Source organism: Hemiscyllium ocellatum, chromosome 6 (assembly GCF_020745735.1).
Source record: "Hemiscyllium ocellatum isolate sHemOce1 chromosome 6, sHemOce1.pat.X.cur, whole genome shotgun sequence".
Lineage (NCBI taxonomy): Eukaryota > Metazoa > Chordata > Chondrichthyes > Orectolobiformes > Hemiscylliidae > Hemiscyllium > Hemiscyllium ocellatum.
The window spans coordinates 71,393,958-71,421,781 of record NC_083406.1 but is presented as its reverse complement, the minus strand read 5'-3'; the positions used below and the strand labels follow the sequence as shown (position 1 = coordinate 71,421,781).

General features: G+C 38.1%; 1 protein-coding gene across 1 annotated transcript in view; it reads right to left on the bottom strand.

Moving 5' to 3' along the window:
* LOC132816742 (PC3-like endoprotease variant B) overlaps window positions 1-27,824 on the bottom strand; it is an 876,366-nt gene that overhangs the window by 480,007 nt on the left and 368,535 nt on the right. The window contains exon 5 of the mRNA XM_060826651.1: window positions 14,649-14,764. Coding sequence (XP_060682634.1) covers window positions 14,649-14,764 — 116 coding nt within the window. The remainder of the gene's footprint in view (window positions 1-14,648; window positions 14,765-27,824) is intronic.

Here is a 27,824-nt window from a genome sequence, read left to right as displayed (position 1 = left end):
CAATGAGAAGTTTGAACCATAATCTAAAGAGAGGTTAAAAAATTTATTCTGCAATAAAAAGCAAGTGTATCCTGAATTACGCAAGACCAGATCAAAAATGCAAATTGAAGCCAGGGTTTGTTAGCTTCACATATCATCTGTGGGATATTCAGATTTAAATTGCCAAATGTCTGCCATAAAATAATATCCACCAATTTAACAGAGGCATCAGCAAATTAAAACAAATCTATACCGATGTTACACAGTGTGTATCAAATGTTAAGCAATTTTCTGGGATTTAATGACGGGGCTAGTCCATTGGTTGAAAAACTAGTGCAAACCCCACGTTCCATTTCTTTGGGAGGCCCAATGATTTTCGAAGGTAGGAAGGGCTCTTACCTGGACAGCTTCATGGCAAGTTAGACCCCGAGCTGGGCAAAAAATCAAACCCTCAAGAGTTGCACACTAATCCGATGCTCTCCAGTACCGACTATGTTAAGACTTTGATTGACCTGCAACTGAAAAGGTAACCTTCCACCCTTCTCACACAGAGTTTGATTGCTGAATAGGGCTGAGGGTTGGGGAGGGGGAGGTCATTGGGAAGGCAGTAATATCTCCACCTCGTACCCTCCTGACCAATTACACAAATCCTCAAGACCCCTCCCACCCCTCCAAATTTTGAGGAGGTTGATCATGGTTAAATTCCATGCATTGTCGCTGAAAAATTTTAATCTAGCATTTTACAAGTCTTTCCATTTTCAACTAAATTGTGGAACTCAGATAAAAAAAAAGGTCACTCGTGATGTTGAAAATTTATTGTAAATATTAGAAAGAATTGAAATATGTTAATCAGATTACTGTAGGTAGAAAAGAAATATTGTTCAGGTTAAAATAAAGTGGGAAAATGAAGATAAGGTGTGAGTCTTTTTGGTTAAGCTATATGTGTTAAGTATTTATTTTCAAGTATATATAATTACATTAATAAAGTAGAGTATGTTGTTCTATTACAGTTAAATTGGTCATTTTCACCACAGTCTGCATTAGCTTAAATTTAAGACCATGAGGAAGATTGTTATTTCTCAAAAGTGCTGGCGAATTAATGGTTAATATCAACAATTACTTCCAACCCTTGCTAGTTATTAAAAGCTGTATGAAGGTATAACCTCAGGGTCATTTCCCCACCCCCAACTCTGAAATAAAATTGTCTGTCAAGGAGCTTTAAAAAATGTACTGATTCTATTATTGCAGTTACAAATAGACAGCCACTAACTTAATAAATCAGCAAGTAGTATCAAACATTCTTGTGGAATGATGTGACAAATGCTGACATATAATCTGGAGGAGGCTTTAATGGCCTGAAATCCCCCCTCCCCCATGGCTATGCTGTGTTTTTATATGGGAAGTAGGTGTGAAGTATCTGTTCAGTCCAAAGGACACAGGGAGGTAGCTTGGGGTGCTCATGCTCAAAGGGCACAATATCAGAACAGCTAATCAGTTTGACTGCAAGTAATTACCAATACCATTTACATCTCAATTAATCATAATTGCTAAATTGAAATTCTCCCTTTACAGTATTTAAAAGAGATTGTGGTAAATAATTTAATTCATACATTTCCTGATAATGTTAAAATTATCAGTTGAAACCATAATATTATCAAATAACAAAGCTACAGTCATTAGTTGGGTATCATACCCCAGTGGAAAATGGGATTTACATTCAGTTTGTGCAGAGCTAAATTTATCAGTTAGAAAAAAAACCACAAAATTTTGTTTTGTAACATTGGTTCCTAAAAGAAGCGCTTTCATTCAAAGTAAGGCCACACACTCAGAATTTTACTCCACGTACACGTGAAACATACAACTTCAAATTAAAAGTAGTAGGAAGATTCTGCTGGTGTTATGCTGCAAAATAAATTAGTAATCTTTGTGTCACATGATATAAAATGATACAACTTGAATCCTTGACAGCATTCATAAAAACTGTACATTTTTAAAATGAGCTTTTCATGGAAAGTCATTATATTAGAGGTCAGGATTTTAAATGTGAACACATGCTATGAAGGAAGCAGTGCAGGAATTTAAAAAAAAACTTCCTTGTTTTGTTAGTTTAGATTCTGAAAGAAGCTTTTGTGTGTAAAGATGTAACTTGAGTCAGGCCTGGAGCAATGCCCTGTGGTACACAGGCCACTATTTCTGTCCCAGTACCAATGTGAAAGAAGTTAACAAGCCTTGTATCTCCAAACTGACACTGGCTTTTGTAAGAAATAATTTACTTTATCCATGGTGATAAAAAAAATCCTTTGTGCCACTGCACTTTGTTTATTTAATAGGAATGACTGAACACTGCTGATCATGATAACAGATTAAGATCTGTTTAAAATATGATTTTTTTCAGTCATTGGAGCCATATTCAGTGTTGTTATTCAAAAATTGCCCACTTCATTTCCAATTCCCATCTATTTCCCTCTTGCTGATTTTATTTCTTAATATGGCTTAACTGGTTTCATTGATTACCATGCCCCGTCAACAGAAGAGTCATATTTGTCATTTTAAGCTGAAGGAAACACTCACTTTGGTCTAAAAGACCAGAATTTTCTGTGCTTTCCGACAGAAGTTACAGGCAAACCATTCAGAGGTGCTTGTTTTGTTTTTTTTTAAAAAAAGCAATGTCAGGAGAGCTATTAGGCTGCTTATCTGTCTTTTTGCTTTGGCACATGAATACTCCCAGCTCAGCATGCCATGTGTCAAATCTATCATTTGATATGTCAGCAACCATAATTCCCTCTTTTGTCACCAATTTTGACCAAAGGATGAAAAATTGCTGTCACACACCGGCAAAATTATTGTAGAAAAGGGCAAGTCTGTCTTTAGGTGTAAGCCAAGGTGAAACACAGGGAAACTCTCTTTAGATTAGGTTTGAGCTAACAGAATATTGATCTGTATGCTGAAAATTGTTGATCCCTGGGAACAGGAGATGACAAATGGTAGCAAACAAAAAAATCGAGTCTCTCCAAGGACATTCCAGATGTACTGTGTTGACTGGAAGTATCTGTTTAGTATTAGTAGAACCTACTTGCCCCCAGCAGGAATTGAACTTGGCTTCTGCCAAGCATTTTTTTTGTCTGTAGCTTTCCAATTCAATCTAATTTCCTCTTTGCTGTGTTTAACTTGGTCTTACAGGAGCTCTTTTTTTGTATGTAAATGAAATAAAGTGGATTAATTGGAGTCACCAAAGCAAGATTATTATTAAGAAGGAAGTAAGATCTTTGCGGATTTGAGAACATGTTGGTACTTTTTCAACAAAATGCTAATGATAATTAAAACAAAATGATTATATATTGTTGCACTAAAATAATCAAGAACCACTATTGATTAATGATGCAGTAATTAAAATGTAATTATCTTGCTCCCAGGTTTATCCACTGTTTATTAATTTCAAAAACATATACAGTATAATTTTGCTTAATTTTGACCAGGTGCTTGATAAATACTTAGACATTGGTATTTTAACTATGCATGTGTTCTGTGAGTCTTAAAGGATCTGAATTATAGAATTGATGCATCATAAGAATCTTGTGTGTTGCCCAAAATGTCACTGAGCAACTATGCAGTGTTAACATTTGGAACTGACTGCAGCTGTAATCAATTGTGTATCAAACAAAATCCTGACCATTTTTAACATAATTTTCTGAATGATGGGCAATAAAATAACTAAACATTTGTAAGAAGTACTTACCTAGAGAAGGTGGAATAGTGAATGATACCGCTGCAATATTGCTGTTGGTGAGATTTGAAGAAAAGGACATAATGAGGGGAACTCCCATGTGATAAAAATGATTTAATTGGCAGAGGGTAGTGGAGATGACTGTAGATAATCTATTATAGTGATAATGAACTTGTGTATTAATGGCTTAGGTTTGGGGAGATGTTAGCTTATGCACAGTTATGCCTCTAAATTTGCAAAAGATCTGTAGATTTTCTCCCATGCATGTTATTTTTTATAATAATTAGCAGATTGCCTGTAGTATTGTTTACAATGAATTGCAGGATACACTGACTTACAGTAATGATGTTATCAACAAAGTGCTGCATAATTTAAATGTGACACTTAAAAAGGAAGTAGGTACTACACACAAGACTTTTAATATATAGTCAACCATTCCCCTGTAATGTTGCTCATCGCTGGACGTTTCTTGTTGAAAGTAAATTTGACACTTTGAGGAAATATTATACATCTATAGGAAGTTTTCTATAATAAAATATATTGTGATGACAGGCTTTGAATGTTGCTGCTATTACTTGAAATGCAATCTGAAAACATCTTGCCAATTTGAATTTAACTGTTCAGATAATTAACCATAGTCCACAATTAAACATAGGCACCTCTCTCCTTTAGAGGGAGACAAAAGTAGCATTGTAGACAGTGCAGATTATAGCATAAAATTATAAAGGAATATTGATGGACTATGTGAATAGGCAAAACTGTGGTAGATGGAGTCCAATGTCAGCAAGTGTGAAATTATCCATTTTGAATTGGAAAATAATAGATCAGGGTACTGTCTAGAAGGCATGAAGTTAAATACAGTGAATGCCAAAATGACTGAAGTGTTCAAGTGCATACATCCATAAAATGTCATAGATGGATGCAGAAAATAATCAAGCATACTAGATATAAAGCAGCTGAAAATGTGTTGCTGGTTAAAGCGCAGCAGGTCAGGCAGCATCCAAGGAGCAGGAAATTCGACGTTTCGGGCATAAGCCCTTCATCAGGAATGAAGGGCTTATGCCCAAAACGTCGAATTTCCTGCTCCTTGGATGTTGCCTGACCTGCTGCGCTTTAACCAGCAACACATCTTCAGCTCTGATCTCCAGCATCTGCAGACCTCACTTTTTAATCGTAGATATAAAGCAGACCTTTATATCTAGGGAACTGCAATACAAGGATGTAGAAGTATTGCTGGAATTATATAACACCCCTGAAAATGTGTTGCTGGTCAAAGCACAGCAGGCCAGGCAGCATCTCAGGAATAGAGAATTCGACGTTTCGAGCATAAGCCCTTCATCAGGATGAAGCCCTTCCTGATGAAGGGCTTATGCTCGAAACGTCAAATTCTCTATTCCTGAGATGCTGCCTGGCCTGCTGTGCTTTGACCAGCAACACATTTTCAGCTGTGATCTCCAGCATCTGCAGACCTCATTTTTTACTTATATAACACCCCCCCTAGTTAGACCCCACTTGGAGTAATATGAGAAGACGTGGGCACCACACCTTAGGAAGGACATAATGGCTTGGAGGGAGTTCAATGTGGGCTTACAAGAATGATCTCTGGACCTCACATGTCATGTTATGAGGAAAGTTTATACAAATTAGGCCTGCTTTCTCTAGAATTTTTGAGAAGGTTAAGGGATGATTTGATCAAAGTCTTCTTGATATTAGCAGGAAAAGAGTAGATAAATTATTTCCACTGATTGGGGATTCTCAAACTAGGGGGCATAGTCTGAGAATTCTCACCAAAATGTTCAGGAGAGATGTTAGGAAGCACTTCTATGCACAATGAATAATGGATGTTTGGAGCACTCTTCCATAAACAGTAGTGGATTATTTGAGAGTTTAAAATCCAAGATAGATAAATTTTTATTAAGCAGAGAGAATTTTTTGTTAAAGGTTATGGGGTCACAGGCATGTATATGGAGTTAGGCCACAGAGCAGCCATGATCTCACTGAATGGTGAAACATGCTCGAGTGGATGAATTAATTGACTCTGAGAGGCTTGAGGAGCAACATGAAAGTGTTGACCAATTGGGAGGCATGTCTCAGGGGCCACATTAAACCAGTATGTGATTAATCTGTGCTGCTGACATCATACTCTAACCATCTAGTCAACTGAAGTCATCAAGCCTTCAGTAGATCTTTTCAAGAAGTGAAGTGAGCCGCAGGCGTACAGATTACTGTGTTTTCAGTTTCTATGATCCTCAGAATATCAAAACATTGAGATATTTTATAAAATGGATTATTAGGTTTGTAAGATTGAGTTTGCCATTTCACAAATGTGCCTCAGTGATAATATAACAGTTGTACCTCCAGAACACAGGAAAAAGTAAGCTATTTTATTTTATGTTGTAGACAGACAGGATGCTGGAAGAACACTGCAAGCCAGGCAGCATCAGGAAGTGCAGAAGTTGACATTTCGGATGTAACCTTTCTTCAGGACTGGGTATGGGTGGGGCGGGGGGCAGGTTAGGGAGGAAGGCAGAGATAGGGTAGCGAAGTGGGGCTAGGTGAAGACAGGTGGAGGGTATGACCTGGTTGCTCAATGGAAGGAATGAATCCAGTGAGCAGTGGAAGGAAGAGTGGAGCCATTCCCTGAGTTTACATTTGGTCTCCACAATGTAGAGAAGACCACATTGGAAGCATCTGATGCGGTAAACTAGGTTGGAAGAGGAGCAGGTGAGCCACTATCTCACCTGGAAGGACTGTTTAGGGCCCTAGATGGAGGTGAGGGGGATTGTGTATGGGAAGGTTTTGCATCTTTTCTGATTACAGGGGAAAATACCAGAAAAGATATAAAACCTGCTGGAACACCACCCCCCTCACCTCTATCCAGGGCCCAAACAGTCCTTCCAGGTGAGACAGAGGTTCACCTGCCTCTCTTCCAACCTGGTTTACTGAATTAGGTGTTCCTGGTGTGGTCTGCTTTATTTCAGGGAGACCAAACGTAAACCTCGGGAATGTTTCACCGAGCATCTCAACCGGGTCTGCAGGGGCTGACTGGATCTCCCAGTCACTGCCCATTTCAATTCCCCCAACTACTCTCTTTCCAACATGATATCTTTGGCCTCCTCCATTGCCAAAACAAAACACAGTGCCTACTGGAGGAATAGCACTTTATCTTCCACCTGGGCAACCTCCAGCCCAGACGACTTAACATCGAGTTCTTCAATTTCAAATAACCTCCCTCCCCATCCCTGACTCCCTTCCCAGCCCCCCCCCCCCCTCCCTTCCACTGCTCCCTGCCACTAACTGGATTCATTCCTCCCATTGACCAACCAGGTTTTACCCTCTACCTGCCTTCACCTATCCCCACTTCACCACCCTGCCGCCGCCTCCCCCTTCATCTGCAGCTCCTCCCACACCCACCCTCAATCCTGAAGACTTGTTACATCCAAAATGTCAACTTCTCCCCCTCCTGAAGCTGCCGGGCTTGCTGTGTTCATTCAGCCTCCGGCCTGCCTATTTGGATTCCAGCATCTCTAGGTTTTTTTTCCTCTAACCAATTTTATTTTACGAATGCAGTCAGGTCTCAAAGGTTTTCTGCTATTCAACAAGATCATGAGCGATCAGTGATCTAGTCCCATCTGCCTGCCATTGTTCCTTATATCTTGGTAGGTTTACATAATCTAAATCTGTCACCCATTTAAAATTTACATTTGATCTTATATCAATTGCTATTCACAGAGAGCTCCAAACTCTTACTATCTTTTTGCACATAGAAGCGTTTCCTAATTTCATTCCCAATATTTAAACCAAAATCTTCTAACCTGTAGCAATGGTCTGTCCATATCCACACTTATGTATTCCCACTAAAAATTTGAAAACCTCAATAAAATGCTCCTCGACATTCAAAATCTACAGTGCGTGTAATCTCTCCTTGAAAGTTAACCTTGGAGTTCAGACATATCTTTGCTACACCTATTCTTCATTCCCTCAAGGCCAATATGTCATGTATAGCCCAGAATTCTTCTCAGAATACCAGGTGTGGTCAGTCAGGACTTTGTGCAGTGGGAGCACGATTTCTAACCCCATGTACTCTAAGTCTCCAAACATAAAAGATACATTACATCAGATTTCTTGTTTGTTTTCTGTGCCTATTCATACGTTATGTCAATTTATGTACTTGGAGCAAGTTTATAAGGTCACTTAAACTTTGCAACTGTAGCTTCAAGGGTTGAAAAATGTGGTACTGGAAAAATACAGCAGGCCAGGCAGCATCTGAGGATCAGGAGGATCGATGTTTTGGCATAAGTCCTTCTCCTGCTCCTGTTCTCCTGCTCCTCTTCTCCTGCTCCTTGGATGCTGCCTGGCCTGCTGTTTTTCCAGCACCACATTTTTCAACTCTGGTCTCCAGCATCTGCAGTCCTCACTTTCTCCTAACTGTAGCTTCAAATAAGGTCAGGTGACCTGTTCTGCACTCTTTCAGACAGCAAACCTCAGCTGTTTGATTGCAAAGAAGGCTATACTATTTTACTGACATGAAAGCCACAAGCTAGTTACAGTTGAAGACAATGGCAGTACTTTGAGCTTGCATTGTGTAGATTGTAATTTAGTATTTGGAGTGATAGCCAAAAGGAAAAGGAGATGAGGTTAACTTGCTCAATAAGAGACAAGAGTATCTCATTAGTAAGAGAGCCTCTTAGGTTGACAAATCCAAATGTAGAACTAGTTTGGGTGCAACTAAGAGACAGCTAACTCCCAAAACCTGTCTATTACGTATAAGGTCTAAGTCAGGAGTATGATTGAATACTAATCAGTTTCCTGGATGAGTGCAGCTCCAACAACACTCAAGTGTTCACTGGGTACAAAGTCTGCAGATTTCTCAGCAACAAACCCAGACAAGCAGACAAAATGCATCCAGAAACCCTAGCCACTTTCCCCTATATCAAAGACATCTTGGAAATGACTGCCAGATTACTCAGACCCCTTGGCATCATGGTAGCCCATAAACACACTAAAACAGCTGCTCATGAAATTGAAAGACCCTATACAGACAATAAGCAAAACTAATGTTATTTACAAAATACTGTGCAAGGACTATAACAAACACTACATTGGACAAACAGGCAGAAAACTAGCCACCAGGATACATGAACATCAACTAGCCACAAACATGATCCTCTCTCACTAGTATCCTTACGTACAGATGAGGAACAACACCACTTCGACTGAGACAATACATTCATCCTAGGACAAGCCAAACAGAGACTCGCACAAGAATTGCTAGAAGCATGACATTCCAGCTGGAACTTGATCAACAAACATATCAAGTTAGACTCCATCTACCACCTCCTGAGAAACAGAACAGGAAATTTCATCACCACAGGAAAAGACGTCACCAACCCAAAGAAACCTAAACATATAAATAGAAAGCAGGAATTATCAACAGTGCTTCACCTGGAGGCCCACTGAAGATATCAGCTAGTAGGGTGAATAAACGTCCGGAAATGAACCTTGCAGCTCAGCGAGCAAACCTACATCCAGGTGGTGAGAGCAATTAAAGCATACACTGTTCTCAGCTTTAATAATAGGGGCATGGAATCCAAGAGTAGGAACATGATGTGGAACTTGTACCAGACAGTCATTAGACCTCAGCTGGAATACTGTGTACATTTGTGTGTGCTACATTATAGGAAAAATGTGAATACACTAGAGGGATGGCAGAAATGTTTTACAAGAATGGTTCCAAGAATGAAAAACTTGAGTTATGAGGATAGACCGAAGAAGTTGGGACTTTTCTCCTTGGAGAGAAAAAGGTTGAGAGGAAATTTGATAAAGGATTACAAAATTATGGCTAAAAATAGACAGAGAGAAGCTGTTCCTGTTTGTAAAAGATAAAAATTAGTGTGCACAATTTTTAAGTGACGTGCAAAAAGATCAAGCATGACGTGAAGTAAAAAAACTTGTTCACACAGTTAGTTGTTCAGGCAAGGTTATTTACACTGTCTGGAAATGTGGTACATGCAAGTACAACTGAAGAATTCAAAAGGGCGCTGATAATTATTTGCATTAGAATTGCATGCTGAAATATGGGGAACAGGCAGGAGATAGAGAATTAACCCAGCCTAGTACTGTGGACGATGAATTCCTGGAGTGTATATGAGTTGGGATTCTGAAGCAATTTATTGAGGAGCCATCTAGGGACTGGGCTATTTTGGAGTTAATGTTGTGCAATGAGAAAGGACTTTTAACATGCTGGCTGCAAATGAGCCATAGGGAAATAGTGACCACAATACAATGGAATTATGTGTTAGGTTTGAATGCAACATAGTTCATTCAACTATGAGGAGCAGGTTGACTATGGTGGATTTGGAAACTACACTAAGAGATTTGATGAAAGACAAACAAATGCAAATATTTAAAGATATAGTATATGATCGACAACAGAACATTCTTCCGTAGGAAGTGGACTTCAATTTTAAATTGGAACGAACTTCAAAGAAGTCTTGGAAGTCACTTTAGAATACATTTATGATTTTTTTGGTCAATGTTTTGAATTTTTCTGAAAGACTTAAAAAGTGATTACATCTGTCATTGGGAAACCGTTAGTGTCTATTGTAATGGACGAAACAGCATACATAACCTAATCAAGCTATGTCACAAAGACTTCATGATGGGCAAATCACATCTGATGATTTTCAGTATGGAAGTTTAGGATGGCAACTTGTAAATAGTAGAGTGCTATTGGGAAGAGTGCTGGGGCTACAGTTACTTTATTTTTATCTATACTGCAGTAGAAATTGAAACATTGGCTATGGCTAAATCTATAAGTGATATCATGGAGTTAGTCACACTGGAAAAGATAGCCCCCAAACTGTCTGAAGCTGTCTGCCCCATTGGAACCAGACTCTTCCACGGTGCTCAACTGTGACAATGGGATATGTGAATATACAGATTAGTCGTAGTAAGCCAGCCACTCCCATGAATCTGCTCCACCATTTGATTTATGACCGAAAGTACTGCAGATGCTGTAATTCAGAAACAAAAACAGAAGTTGCTGGAAAAGTTCAGCAGTTCTGACAGCATCTGTGAAGAGAAATCAGCTCATGTTTTGGGTCTGGTGACCCTTCCTCAGAACTCCTCAGTTCTGAGGAAGAGTCACTGGACCTGACACATTAACTCTGATAATGTGACCTGCTGAGCTTTTCCATCAACTTCTGTTTTTGATTCGACTTATAACGTCTGATTGAATTTCACCCTCGACTCCCCAGTTCCACATGCCCCAGTGCCCTATAACTCCCTTGTTGTGTCAACAAGTTATCTCTGCCTTTGAAACATTCACTGATTCTGCCTCCAACAGTCTGTGGGGAAGAAAGTTCCACTGATTCTTGATCTGCTAAGACAAAAAAAAATCTCATATTCACCTCAAATGCGAGACTCTTTTTTTAAAAAAAAACTGTGGTCCCTAGTTGTCGTATCTACCATAACATCCTTTGATTTTTCCAGCCTGTCACATCCCTCAGAATATTGTATGCTTTGGTAATGTCACCCAAATATTATTCTTTGAAATTCCAATGCATTCAGGTCCAAATCTGATCAACCTTTCCTCATATGCTAACCGCACCCTCCCAGAGGTCAGTCAGGTGAACTCCCTCTGAACTGCTTTTCATACAGTAATGTCCTTTCTTGAATAAGAAGACCAGACATTTTCAGAGTACTCCAGATGTGATCTCATTCATGCCCTGTATGAACATAGCATATTCCATTCCATTCCATTCCATTTGCCTTCATTATCATTGCTAAACCTGTTCTAACTTCAAGATTCAATTGGAGTTGAGGAATAATGAAGCTATGGTATGCAGTGGCATATACCAGGCATTCTTTCCCAGTCTGAATAAAAATTTAGCTGCATTTGTAATGGTGGTCAGGTGAAGAACAGATGAAGGTGAACATTGAAGGTTAGGACAAAGAAACCTACACCTTTCATTTAAAATATTTGCCTTAAAATATAAAAATGTATGAATGCCCCCTGTAGGTGGTTATGAATTCAGATTTAAAAAAAATACTTAATGATCAGTGCAGGCACAATGTTCAAAAGGATGAAATAATCTGGTTAATGGCAAAATAATCTGGATTACTGAATTACAACTTCTTCATCATTCAGATTAGCTAATCTATTAGATTAACTTTTGTCATGTGAGAACTTCTTTTTAAACCAAAAGTTGGTCAGAAATCTCAGAATGAACCTAATTTTTTTGACTAAACTGGAGTTGAGCCAAGATTTAGGGGTTTGTCACTGCGAGGCCTAATGAGTCCTCTTGTCTGATCTTGTTACATACCTCATAAATTATCTAAGATGTACCAATAGCATCCCTCATGATTTCTGCCTTCACCTTATCAGGTGCCATTCCCATAACAATTCACGACTCAGCAAGTATCCCAGAATTCATAAGCATCTTGTGATGCCATTCCATCTTTAAAAATCTATTCTGCACCCAGACAAGCACTCTATGTCTATAGCTGTCCTTCATCTTTGCTGACATTTGCTCTGGACTTAACAGACAGGTGGACAAAACTCTGTATTGTGAGCAGGGTGCTGGAGGTCCTGTTGGACAGGATGGTGCCAGCATGAGAATGCCTCCTCTTCCATGACTGTAGTGGAGGCCTGTGTGCCAGACCATGTCCTGAGGTGCCACTTTGGTTAAGACACCTATGGAAAATTACCCAACACTGTAGGAAGAAAGTCAATGTCCTTCTCCATTCTGCTGGTGTAAATGTCACGATCTTCTCTCCAAATCTCATGCTCATTCTCTCTCTGCTACTGTAAACATCTCCTATTACGATTAATAATGTTCTACCACTGCCATTACTGCCATTAACAGCTTCACTACACAATCTAACCCACTTCATACCTGACACCAGGAAACACTTATAATGTGTACACACTGGCTTATAACTGGGTTATACCAGATATCAGCAAGCATGAATCATTACATGGTCATACCGGACTTGAAACATTAACACTATTTCTCCCTTCACAGACACTGCTAGATTATTGAACTTCTCCAGCACTTTCTGGTTCTATTTAGGATCTCCAGCTTCTTAATAAATTTGCTTTTATCTGTCATAAGATACATTGGTACCTGAATTAAAACTACTTTCAGGTCTTAGCAATATTGGTTTTTTAAATAGAACTGTCATGATTTATGCTGGTAAAGAGAACATAAGGATCTTAGAAAGGAATAAGGATAGGTTAAGTGAGCAGGCAAAGAAACAGCAAACATGCAGTACAATGAAGGAAAGTATGGAATCGTTCATTTTGGCGAAATTTTTTTAAAAATGATCTAAATGAGAAGAGATTGCAGAGCTCTGAAATTCAGAGAAATCTAGGTATCCTCGTGCACAAATCACAAAATGTTTGTATGCAGGTACAGCAAAGGATCAGCATGGGTCACAAAAAGCAAGCATCCAGGTTCAGTGGATAATGGAGAAAGCAAATGAATGTTGGCTTCCATTTCAAAGTAAATGGAGTGAAAAAAATGGGGAGTTCTTGCTAAAACCATATATGGCACTGGTCAGACCACAGCTGATCTGCTCCTTTATCTATGGACTTTCATTGCTTAAATATTGCTTTATCTTACAATTGATTATACCTGCTGTTTAAGGATAGATACCTAAGTAGAACATGTAAAAGATTGTAGAAAAATTAATCTTATCATTATTTGCTTTCATAATACAGTTTGATTTTCCAAATGCATCCATCCTGAATTTAAACTCTTGAGATCACATGTATGCACATCTATATGTGCCCAGCACTTTTGCACATACAGCCAATCCCTTTTTATCTGTATCTGTACATGTGGCCATTCTGCTATACTCAGGAATATATGAATGCACAACCATGTGAACCAGGAGCAGAAGTAGATAATTGAGCCCTCTAAGCCTGCTCTGCCATTCAATATAGCCATGACTGATCTGCTTAAGCTGCAAACACTTCCATATCCCTGACAACCTGTAATTTCCATTCCTATCAAGAAATTTTAGATGGTAACAGGACACTCCACCTTATAAATATTCATGACCTTATTTCCATTATCTTCTGTCATAGAAATTTCCCAAAAAAATTGCCCTCATCTTAATTTTAAAACAATTGCACCCTATTTCTGAACTCAGGGAATATCCTTTTCACCTCCACTTTAACCTACTCATTCCAGGTATCAATTTAGTAAACCTCCTCTGAACTATCCCCATTGCATTAATCAACCTGTTCAGACATGGTATGGCACACCTCTAGAACAGGTTGGATTTGAACCTGGACCTTCTGGTCCAGAGGCAGGGACATTACTCATATTGGGCCACAACTGCCCTCCTCATACATTTTTATCTTTCCTTAAATAAGGAGACCAAATTGCACACAGTATTCAAGATATATTCTTACCAATACCCTGTATAACATAGTATCCTTACTTTTATGTTTACATCTTCTTGGAACAAAGGATAGTGTTCCATTAATCTTTTTGATAAAATGTTATACCTGGATGTGAACTTCCTCACTCGTGCACTACAATACCTGGATTACTCTGCACCTCAGAGATCTGCAGTCATTTTGTATTAAAGTAAAACTTTGCTTTTACATTCTTCCCAAGAGAACAACTTCAAATAATACTGCATCTATGAGATTTTTGCTCACACACTCAACTTACCTATATCGATCTGCAACGTCCTTATCTCATCTTCAGAACAAGTTTGCCTACTAATGCTTGTATTTTTTTTGGCAGATTTAGGTACTATACCTTTACTGGACTTATCTAAATCATTGATGTAACTTGTAAACCTTTGAGGGTACCACACAGATCCATGAGACCCCACTCGTCACATCCTACCAACTCATTACTATATTTTACTTCAAGGGTTAACTCAAGAAGAAATGAATAATCTGGTGATAAAGTGTACATACCAGTTCCCATTGTGCAGGCCACATTGGATCATTGAACTGCAGTGGATCTTTATCTTCTTGTTCTGACTTCAACACATTGAAGATTGCTGCGGGAATAGTATCATGCTTTTCTCGATCTGGAAACCACACAAATATATTAGTTATGCCTCTTATATTGGGATTCAAATTTAGCAAATAAATGAGTTTCCCAAATAATATTGAAAATATTTTAATGAACTGACAATTTCTACTGATATTAAAATGTCCCAGAATTTTTTAAAAATCACAACTTTTCCACTGGGCAAATTTCTTTCATGATATAAACTAGAAAGGTCAGTGTCCTGTTACCATACAAATGTTTCACATACTGGTATCAATTCCCTGCCAGCATTTTAATAAAATGAGCAGTAAAATTCTTTCACTGTAAAAGTTTTGGGAAAAAAAATCTGTCATTTGGGTGAGCATGCCATTATGAAAGCCAGCATTGATTTTTTTAAGGCAAGTTGTGGTTAACTAACAATTTAGTTTAATGATTGGACATATACATGAATATGAAAGATTTGGAGGGATATGGGTCAGCAGCTGGCAGGTGAGACAAGTTTAGATTGGGATTGTGTTCAGCAATGCACTGGTTGGACCGAAGGGTCAGTTTCCATGCTGTCTGATTCTATGCCTCTACGTCTCTTTGAGGTAACTGGGAGAGTTGATATGGTGTTTATGGTCTTCCAAAATTGTTTTCATAAATTGCCACTTAATAGGCATGTCAGCAAGCTTAAAGGATAAAAAAAGGGACAGTGACAGCATGGATATGTAGTTGGCTAAAGCAGACAGAGCATAGGATTGATTGGCTGCTTTATGAACTGATATTCCCTCAGGGTCCAAGAACTTAGATTTGGGTGCTTTTGGATCCATGTCAATATTTGCAGATGATAAAAATATGCAGGTGGTGCATTTAAACTGGTGTTTCAGTTAAACCCATATTAAAAAAAAACAAATTAAAGCAGTGTCTGTTGGGTTAGTAAGTGTATGCCTGTGAAAGCTGGCACTGTTCTACATTTCATCTACTGGCTTGCAAGATAAAATATATGGTGAATATGGTCACCTGAAAATTGTGGATTAAGAGCATCAATAAGAAAAATCAGACTGAAGACTACAATTCTAGTAGTCATTGTGAAAAATGGCAGAGCATGTTTGTACATTGTTCAGGCATGCTCACCCACCCAATTTCAAAGAGTCTCAACCATATGATCAGTGTAAGACTAAAGTTCACATATGTACATGGGCTGTGTGTCACCAAAGTGAAAGCAAATCATGGCATTGACATTGTCATATCGGACGAGAAATAAATCAGAAGGAAAGTACTTTGAGAGCTGAAAACCCATTGGTTGGATGCTGGAGGAGGTTTGGCATTCCTCCCTGCATTCTTGGATACAATTTACAAAAAAGATAATCTGTGGAAATGGCAATGAGCAACAACAGAACCCGAAGGAGGTCACATATTCCAACAGGATCAATCACAGGCTGGTGGAACGGGTGGGCATGTGATAGATGAAATTTTATGCAAAGCAACATTAAATAGGTTTTTGAATGAAGAACGAGCCAAAGCAGTATAAGGTAAACAGTGTGATTCTACAGGGGGTGCAGGACCAGGGAGAACAGGGGTAAATGGGCACACATTGCTGAAGGTGGCGGATTGTAAAATCAGTTAAAATTTATATAAAAAGTGACACAAAAGATGCGCACACATACTTTTTGCTGAAGTTATCCTAGATCTCTAAGTTTTTCTGAAAGTGTTGAAGTCTAAAATTACCACTAAATTACATAAAATGGAGGGGTCTTAAATTATTTTTCTTCCAATGTTTTTCATCCATGCCTGAAGACACAGATTCATGCTGCACTGAACTAGAAAGTATTCCATCACCTTAGTAGTTGCTCTCCATGTCGGTGAACAATTTTACCATACAGGCGCAACCTGACTTCTGGCCTCACTAACATCTACACATATGCTTTCCCTAACTGGAGTCCAAAGAGGAGCAGAAGTACTAAATAATATTTACCTGTTCTCGCACTTGGTATACAGTTAGTCACTAAAGTCTCGTTGGGATCAGGCTAGCCTACGTGCTAATACCATTCACCTTCCATGGCTCCATATGCTTTAATAATTTCTTCTTTCATAGAATGTTCGGGATCAAGCAGGAGAGAACAAAATGAGAGTTCAAGGCAAGAACACAGATCTAGTTGCTTCTCTAACCTGCAGGTTCAGAGTTCACATTTAGAAATGTATATCAAAATGTAGTGTAACAGGGGTGATTTCCTGATGATTATTTACTATTCATCTGTCTTATAGACTTTAAAGACAATGTGAATAACAGTTGATCCCTATTCTTGTATTTTAACTTCTATGTTTATCATTACTAGTGAGATGCATTAAATATTAGTAAGGTTTATTCATAGTAGTTGGGTTTATTAATGTTGGTAAACTTTAATTAATGTGTAAAGTAATTTGAGCAACAGGATTATTGATTCACACACCAATGGTAGACCTGCTTCAATTTTGAATGAGTGCATCCTGTCTATACAGATACTCAAGGATACTTTCCATGCCTTGGATAACCATTTCTGAGAGAAGCATGATCAGTTGCAGCAAGCTCTGGGTTTCAAAAAACTTCCACAGTAGTTGGCATTACTGTAATGCATCCGTGAAGTTGAGAACTTCATGGATAGCACGTTCATAAATATGACCACCCTGCAGCTTAAGAGATTAGAGAGAGATGGAGAATCAGTGACCATCAGGAAATCTAAAAAAAAGGCAAGAAATGTAGCAGTCTCATGAGTACTCTGTAGTCCAACTGGTAATTTGATAAGAGTGATGGTTCCTTGTTGATTACAGCTAGAAGGGTGTGGATCATGAATGGATTAGCTTTACAAATGGGTACATGGAATACTGCAAGAGCAGTGTGATGGGTAATTCACCAGTTACAGTGATAGAAGCGTATTCCTGCAGACATAAATCCAGGATGGTATACGGCCTTCCTTGTTTGGCTCAAGAATGTCACTGAGTAGCTGCAAAGGGCCCTAGGTGAGGCATGAGACGCATATCAATCAATAGTGATGGTGCATATTGGCTTCGATGACATTAGCAGAAAGAGGGACGTGGTGCTACATTCAGACACCAGGGAGTAGGTAAGCAATTAGTAAGTAACACCGCTAATGTAGTAATCTTCAGTTTGCTCCCCAATTGAGCAACAAGTAACCATGGTATTAGAATGATAAAGTAGAAGAGTGAATGTCTGTAAAAAATATCAGAGAAGTGGGCACTTTAGATTTTCGCAATATTGGGTGCGGGCTAGATAGTTTGCAGGAGAACAGAGTCAGGGCAGATTTCCTGCTGGGTGATTTAAATTGGAAGGAGTTAAAAACTTAAACGTTAATATCAAACAAATATTTTTACACACTGAGTACAGAGAGACAAATCATTCTCTATCATTGTGGTATCTAAATGAATAGGTGGAGTCACAGTAAAACAGAAAGTAAAATCTAAACCAGGGTTACCCTGCTTGTACTGAATGCATGGAGTGTGTAAATAAGATTCACGAGTTGAGGTAGAGATTGTCATGTGGAAATGTGATTTAGCGACAGCAACAAAAAAAACCTGGGTCAAAGGAGTATTGAATAGCCCTGGATACAGGATGTTTAGGAAAGATAGGAAATTAGGTAAACAAGGAGAGTTGACAATATTGATTAAGAAGAGCAATGCTTTGCTGGAGAAAGTGATGTGACTCAGATGGCCAAAGGATAGAAGTTATTTGACTAGACCTAAGGACAAAATGGATACAATTACATTGTTTGGTGTAGTGAAATAGCAACAAAATAATAGCATGTAAATGAACAAATTTGCAAATAAATTACAGAGAAGTGCAATAATTATGCAGTAGCTGTAATGAGAACTTTAATTAGCCATCTATAGACTGAGGTAGGAGTGGTAAGGGCAGCGAAAGGCAAAAGTTCCTGGAGTGCTTCAGAAAGACTTTCTGCAGCAGTATATGTCAGTCCAAAAAAAAGGTAGATGCTGCTTGACCTGGTTCTTGGGAATGAGTGGACCAAATCGATTAGGTGTCAGGAGATAATTCAGGAGATTGGTCATATCATAGGATTTAGGGTGATTATGCCAAATGACTTCAAGCAATGCAGAATAAGAAAATTAGCTGGAAGAACGCCAACTCCAAGGTGATTGGGGGGTGTGGGGGTGGGGGTGGGGTGGGGTGGGGTTAGAATGGATTAGGGCTGATTAAACTGAAGCCAATGTTTGGCAGGGGGAACAGTAGCTGAACAACGGGATACTGACAAGGAGATGGTCTGAAATCCTCTTAGATGGTAAGGTAGTGTAAACAAATCCAAAGTTTCCCAGATGACAAAATAGACAGAGATAGAAATGAACAAGAATGGTGAGCTTTGACAGTTAATTTGGGGGAATTATAATGAAGAAATAGGCTGAATATCAAAGGTTCAAATGGGAGGTGAAAAAATTATTAAAAAAAGCAAAGAGGAAGCACAAAATGATACTGGCAGTTAATTTTTTAAAAAGGAAGCCATGAAAGGACATAATTTCAAATTTCTGAACAATACAAAACTTGTAAGCATTTTAAACAGAGAAGAAGACAGGACATAGACAAATTGGTGGAATGGGTGGCCATCTGTCAGAAGAACTTCAATGCAGGAAAATGTGAAGTAATTCAATTTGTAAGAAAATACATGGAAATATGATGTAAAATAGAGGAGGTAAAAATAAAGATCTTGTGTACATTTGTGCATAAGCCATTAAAATGGAAGGGAATTTTATGTGAATGGTTAGTAAAATAAGCAATGACTTAGGCTTTGTTAATGGGGCATAAAATACAAAAGCAAGGTGATTATGTTTAATTTGTTAAAAATGCTGGTTTGGTTTCAGACAGGGTATTGCATCCATTTTGGAGCACCACACTTTAGGAAGGATGGGAAGAAAATGGAGAGTTGGAGAATAAAGAAGAGATTTATGACGTATTCCATCTGGCCCAGTGCATTCTCAACTTTATGCATAGATAGCGGAGTATTGCTGGGTTGTGAATGGATTCCATCCTCCAGTGCATTGTCGATCAATTTGTATTCAAGTCTGAACACGATACAGGTCAATATAAGGGAGCCGTTCCTAATTACAGGAAATGCTCTTATGTGGATCTTTAAAATTACCCCTGTCTAATATCACAGTATGAGCTTTCGTAAGTTGAACGTTTGTAAATCAGGAACCCTTTACCCATCTTTATCAACTGTAAAACCTTCCAGGGATTTAAATTATGAAGATATGTTGGAGAAATCAAGACTGTTTCCATTCAAGAAGAAGAGACGGCTAAGAGGAGATTTGATAGAATTATTGAAAATCACAAAGAGTTCAGGACAGACTAAATCGGGGATATAAAAAGACTTTTCAGTCATGAAAGGGTTGAGAACAAGAGGTCACAGATTAAATGTATCTGCAAAGCAATCTGAGAAAAAGGTTTTAATGCAGAAAGTGGTTAGAGTCTGGAATGCACTGCCTGAGGGTGTGGTGGAGGCAGGAACAATTGATGCATTCAAAAGCGAGTTAGACTGTTATTTCAAAAGGGACAGTGTGCAGGGTTGCAGGGACAATGCAGAAGAATTGCATTTGGAGAGCCAGTGAATTCACAATGGGTAAAACTGACCTCTTTCTGCAATGCTTTAATAATGCTATATCTTAAAAACCCCTTTTAAATCTTTAAAACCTCAAGCAAATCATGTCTTCATCTTTTATATTTTGGGGATTACAGGCTAAGTCAAAGTCACATCTTGATATAATTTAAACCTTTGAAACACAGATAGCATTCTTGTCAATATACTGTATTCTACCCAAGGTTAATATATGCTCTTTAACATGATGGCTAGAATTGTACACATAACTCAGATGTATTGTTGTGGTCACACTTACTCCCCTTCACATTATAGCCCTCTGTAAATGAAAACTGACACTGCATCATCATTTCTGATTATTTTTTATATTTGACAGCAATATATTGATGATTGGTATGCAAGAGGCCTTAATTCTTTGGGGATTTATACTATTTGCAGCTTCTCAACATTTAAAAGAAATTTTCAATTCTATTCTTCAGTCCAAAATGAATGACCCAACAACTACATTAAATCTATCTGCATCAGTTTTACCCATTCACTTAATCCATCAGTGTTTCCTTGTAAATTTAAGCTCCAGCCTACACTACTTGCCATGCTTTCTATTTGCAAACTGATGACAATTTCGATATTCAAGTTCAGATCAGACAACTCAGCAAAAAGTGTGCAACAAATTGCAAACCTGCCTGATTCTATGGCAAATGCAGGCATGTCTTTACCAACTGAACATTGATGACACTTACAAAATGTTCCCTATTTAAGCAAATCACCTTTTCAAATTGTACTGTTAGTACAGATTCTTTTGGATGTCATTCAATAAACAAAAGATATGGTAGAACATATACTTTTTTAAAAATAACTAACATTTCTCAGTCAGTGGAAACAGGACATGATAGGTAAATAGTTTGTGAAACATTAATGAAAAAGATCAATATACAACTGTATAATGTGATTGATATATGTATTACATTAGAATAACAAGTAATAATCTCAGAGATGAAAGGACCATGATCAAAGTTTAAGAAATATGTCCTTAAGAGTCACCAAATTAAGAATCAGAAACAAGTTGGCCAGAAAATGCAGAGTTTCAAATTAAATAGAATTCACACACATTTTTCTTCAGCAAAAGCTGATCAAAGAGCTCTTGTCAAGGTACAGATCCATTACAAAAAGTATGTTTCTACTTGAGAAAAAGCAGCTTGTATGTTGTAGCCAGAAACCTGATTTTTAAACAATGTATTTTGCAAAGACAAAATGTTAAAACCTATCAGGCAACGATCAAACAGTTTACAGTAAGGAAAGGGAGGGAACATATTGTTGATATGTGGCCATGTGTGCCATGAATTATTTCTGTTGTACAATCATAAATAACTAATGTGGTTTTGACATCCAGTCTTTCAAATAGAGAACACAGAAAAATAAACACAAAAATTCTTTCCTCAGTTCCATTCCAATAAGAAAAATGCTCCCAATTGCACACAAATCGTGAACCAGCCAAATAAAATATCACTGTTCCACTAGGAAATGGCAACACAAACAGAAAGTGCTATGAATCTGTAGTTGATGAATATGAAGAGATCTCTGCTTCTCTCCTGTGCCCAAAACTCTAATAGAGGCTTTTTGTAGCTTAGAGTATTCCCAAGGCTAGCTTCTTATAGTATGTACAAGGAAAAACCCGATATGAATTATGGTTGGAGAGAGGAAATGCATTAAACATACATTTAGATATTAAACATAAAATACATTTTATTACTGAGCAGAAATGCAAGGCTCTCAAAGGATGGAACTACCACCCATGAAGACATAATGGTAAAAAAACAATTAAACAAAAATAATAGAATTTGATACAGATATATTATTATTTTCAGCCGCAGACTAGTGTTTTTAAAAGCTATTGAGAAAGCATTCTGCTATTTGCAAAGCTTACTTTTATTTAAGTTGCACATGCATCTTTGCAGTGCATCCTTTTTAAAAAAAAAGTCAATGTTACACAGCAAGTCTGTCACAATTTCTGGAGATGTTCCTGTGAATTTTGGAAGTGTAAACTATTGCATATTGTCAGATTCTTACAGAATCAGTTCTAAACTTTGGAAGAGAAAAGGGTTTCTATATTTTGTCTGCAGAATATGACAAACTGCCTTCTCATTAAATCTTTTCAAAGTCACTTGTTTGTAATTTGATAATTATTTTTCTGAACATTTGCCACAATTGCATGCACAGGTCTGTAATGCCTCTCACTTTTATGTGCATTTCCACTTAGTTTTGTTTTGCACATGAAAAAATGAGGTTTTACTTAATGCTGTACTTTCTGTAATATTTATCATTGCATCAGTTGACACAATTTTGATTTAAAAACTAATGATGACATCACTGAAGGATAAAGGAGGGAACATCTGCTTTGAGGCAGAGGATTTGGGTGAGATCCTAAATGAGTACTTTGCTTTGGTATTCACCCAGGAGAAAGAGATGGAGGACAGTGAGATTTGTGTGAAGCGTGCTAATATGCTAGGGCATTTTGAGAAACTAGTGGTGTTGGGTTTCTTGAAGAGTATTAAGGTGGACAAGTTCCCAGGGCCCGATGGTATCTACCCCAGGTTTTTGAGAGAGGCAAGAGAGAAAGTTGCTGGGGCCTTGACCAAGATCTTTGTATCCTCGCTAGCCACTGGAGAGGTCCTACGGTACTGGTGTGTAACTAAAGTTGTTCCTCTGTTCAAGAAGGGAAATAGGGATAATCCAGAAAACTATGAACCAGTGAGTCTCACATTGGTAGTTGGGAAGCTTTTGGAAAGAATTCTTATGGATAGGATTTATGCACATTTGGAAAAAGCATGGCTTAATTAAGGACAGTCAGCATGACTTTGTGCAGGGCAGCTCACGTCTTACAAACTAAATTGAACTTTTCAAGGCAGTGACGAAGATGATTGATTAAGGTACAGCAGTGGATGTTGTCTACATGGATTTTAGTGTGGCTTTCGATAAGGTCCCTCATGGTGGGCTCAACTAGAATAGTAAGACGCCTGAGATCCATGGTGACTTGGCCGTGTGGATTCAGAATTGGCTTGCCTATGGAAGGCAGAGAGCAGTGCCGAAAGAATGTTTTACAGGCTGGTAGTCGGAGACTAGTAGTGTTCTGCAGGTATCTGTACTGGGACTCTTCTGTTTGTGATAAATATAAATGGCTCAGAACAAAATTTAGATGGGTGGGCTCGTAAGTTTAATCTGATCAAGTGTGAGGTACTGCACTTTGGAAGATCAAATGTTAAGTAAAAGTATACAGTTAATGGCAGGGTCTTTAACAGCTTTGATGAATAGAGGAATCTTGGGCTTCCTGAAAGTGGCCACGCCAATAGACAGGGTGGTAAAGAAGGTATATGGCATGCTTGCCTTTACTGGTCAGGGAATTGAGTACCAGAGTCAGGATATCATGTTGCAACTTAATAAGACTTTGGTTAAGCCAAACTTAGAGCATTGCATTCAGTTCTGCTCACCACATTACAGGAAGGATATGGAGGCTTTGGAGAGAGTGCAGAAGAAGTTTACAGGATGCTGTCTGGACTTGAGGGCATGAGCTATAAGGAGAGGCTAGAAAAACCCAGGCTGTTTTCTTTTGAGTGGCGAAAGATGATGGGAGACTTGCCAGAATTCTATGTTATTATAAGATGCATAGATAGGGTTGATGGTCAGAATTGTTTTCCCAGAATTGAAATATCTAATACTAGGGGGCATGCATTTAAGGTGGTGGGTGGTTGGTGGATTCAAAGGAGGCATGAGGGTTAATTTCTTTTACGCAGAGAGTGATAAAAATCTGGAAAGCACTGCTGGGATGGTGTGGAGGCATATGGGATAGGGGCATTTAAGGGACTTTTATATAACACATGAAAATGTAAGGAATGAAGGGTTGTGGACTAAGGGCAGGCAGAAGGGATTATAGACAATAGACAATGACAATAGGTGCAGGAGTAGGGCATTCAGCCCTTCGAGCCTGCACCGCCATTCAATGTGATCATGGCTGATCATTCCTAATCAGTATCCGCTTCCTGCCTTATCTCCATAACCCTTGATTCCACATGCTACATTATAAATGGTATTTTCAGCAACCGGTTATTGTTAGATATATAATGGAAGAGTTATGCATATCATCATATTATTTCCTAATGTCAACTCAGTTGAAAAACTTTGTAATAATTTCTTAAGTCATAACATTCGTAATGATTTCACCTGCGACATAACATAGAATAGTACAGCACAGGAACGGGCCCTTTTGTTCAGCACAACATCTACGGCTAAAGGGACCGTTCCTATGCTGTACTATTCTATGTTATGTCGCAGGTGAAATCATTATGAATGTTATGATTTAAGAAATTATTACAAAGTTTTTCAACTGGGTTGACATTAGGAAATAATATAATGATATGCATAACTCCTCCATTATATATCTTAACAATAACTAGTTGCTGAAAATAACATATATAATGTAGTATATCCATATTTATTTGTGAGCTTGAATTAATGAAATCAATCATTGAGTTACTTTTTGTTAAGTAGTCTTGTATAATGTTTACAGCCCAAAACCAATGAAGGGAAATATTCTTTCTCAATTCAGTATTTCACCTCCAATGCCTTAGTATCGTAGCTAGAAGATTCTGAAAAGAAAATCCAGGACAGTGCTGAGACATTTAGCTGTGGAGTAGGATTAATGATGGGTGGTAGTTGGGATGGGGGAGGTTGGTGGCATTGTGGGTAGATTTAAGCAGAAAACACTTCTCTGTTGGTGGACTGGATGTCTGAAGACTACACTGCCATATGTAGCAGAATTTTGGTAGCAGGAGTCTTGGCACATCACCTGCAGATTCTTCAACCTAATCAGCCCACAACTGAAACAAGAAAGCAGAGAGAATCTGCTTACATAAAATACTTAATTGCCTTTAAAAGTGCTCTTCCTACTGAAAACAATTGGCAATTTCAGGTGTGTGTTGCTGTCAAGCTTGGAGTGAAATTTATAATTGTCCATTACAGGCTTTGGCTCTCTGCTCATTACAGCAGAGAAGTGAAAAAAGCATGTTAAAATAGTTAATCATAGTGCTGCTTGCTGAGGGTTTAATCCAACTCAATAACAGTGGGTGCACCCATGTGATTCCCAGTCAGCCTATTAACACTTTCCCTTATGTTATTTTAGGACAGATTAAAGACTCCATGTCCTATATCATAGGTAAAAAGAACAAGTTAGTTGAAGAGTCACCCGAAGCTGCATTGTATAAAACCCTATAGCCAGTTTCTCCTTGGTTGGGAGCCCTGTTTATCCAACCACCCACTCAGCAAGGGTCAGAGTGTAGCACAGCAGGATCTGAGATAGGAGAGAAAGAAGAAAAAATGCCCTTATAACCACTGCTTTCAGATCTGAGTGTGCTTCTCAGCCAATGGATTTCTTTTCAAATGCAGTCACTGTTCTACTGTGTGCAAACATTGGCAACTACTTGTACTCAGCAAGCATCCGCAAACACCAAATGAGAAAAATGATGGTGTGTTTGAGGAATAAATATTGGTTTTGAATGGTGCAACATCTATTACATCCACCTGAACAGACATATAGGGCTTTGGTTTGAAATCTCAACTAAAAGTCACTTCCCTCGTTGCAGTGTACTCCAACCAATGTGGCATTTAAACATTGTTATTCAGAAATCTGTGTGTTAGCATCAGCGAAACTGAAAACTGAGAAATAATTTTGAAGGAATGAAAACATTTGCAATAACATTGATTTTTGTAAACCATCACCATTGCATTTCATGCTCTCATTAAACCAACAGCTTCTAAGAATGAAACACTTAATTCAAATGATATGCCATTTCAGGTTTTAAAAATACAATCGAAAGAAGTACATTATTTCCTCTTGTTCTCTATCTATGATGTACATTGATGCAGAAATTATGCAATAAATGCATCGTGCTGACTACCACAATAATAGTTCATAGCATCAGCCTCCTCTGCCAGTGTGCGGTTAAGAGCAAGAGTTAGTTGAAGTAATCTCCTGTCACCAATTCTCCCTTGTCCATTCTATGTCTAGGGCCTGACTAATAAATATTGGCAGAGGATCTACTACTAGTCAGGTTTTAGTTTTACAGAAGAGGCACTATTTTCTGTTTAAAAATAATTTTGTTTATTGCATCACAGCACTAAGTATAATTAAATTACTCATTAGGAATAATCACTAGGACCCTCAGGAGCTGTACAGAATACATCTGGAACCTGCAAAGACTTGTGTAGAACACTTTGCCTCCATCCACAGACTTGTGTGACATCACCTAATTGGTGGAGCTCAATGTAATATGAATATGAATTACTCCACAACCATGTGCTTATACAGCAACTTTCCTCAACTGAAATTCACCTTTACTTGCCTACTACTTGGGTATTTTTGGCATTAAGCCCAGCATCAACCAAGAATTGCTTGCTATTGTACCATTGTATAACTCTATAAAATATATAACTCTATAAAAGGCATCAGGAAGAATCGGGAAGATTTAGAGGAATATCGGTCAAGTGTTGGCAAATGGGACTAGATTAATTTAGCATATCTGGTCAGCATGGATGAGTTGGACCAAAGAATCTACTTCCATGCTGTACAATTCTATGATTCTACTGTAGACCAGTTTATTATTTACATCACATGCTCTCTTACATAAATGAAGTCGAAATAAACCATCCAATGGATAAGGAGCCTAACAAATTAATGAAATGTAAAATGGATAAATGAACATTGTTGATGATTTTGGCTAAAGTTCTTCTTTTGAATAATTGCTATTGACATCATTTATTTCCCAGAATAGATGTTATAAAACATCTTTCTGACACATAATAAGCCAGTGGAGAAAGAAAGTAGTCACTAATCTCTCTCTCTTGTGATATAATATTGAGAACTTACCGAAACCTTGATTATACAATATTATTATAACAACAGAGAAAACAAAAACCCAAGGTGCTTCAAAGAGATGAAAAGGATGAGCATTCCTTGTGTTATCACAAGAAGCATTCTAAATAATTTTCAAAGAGGTACTGTTAAAGATGTGTTTTAAACATGGTTCAATCCTGCTTGTCCTATTTGTTATAATCATCATAATCCTTTGCACTTCTTAGAGAATCAGAATCCCTTTTGTAAAGGATTTAACAGAAATTATTTTAATTTTGCTCTCTAACATAGAAAAGTTGGAATTTAAATCATGATGAACCCTCATTTCCATGTCAAGGGAGGGATACTGTCAGAGGAACATAGCATGCTGTAAAACAGCACTTCCTCTGACTCATCATGGTGTTGCAGAGGAATCAGTAATTTAATTGCATTGCACGTGAAAAGCTAAGACCAAGTCCACTATTCAGTTTATATGGATTAGAAGGTAATGGGATTCCTCAACACAGTGGAGGTAAATACAGGGAGAGAGAAAGAAAAAGAAAAGACAAGGGACTGAGTAAAGAATTGTGGGAAAGCAGAAGTAGGGAGTGAAGAAAAAGAGGATGTGGTACTGA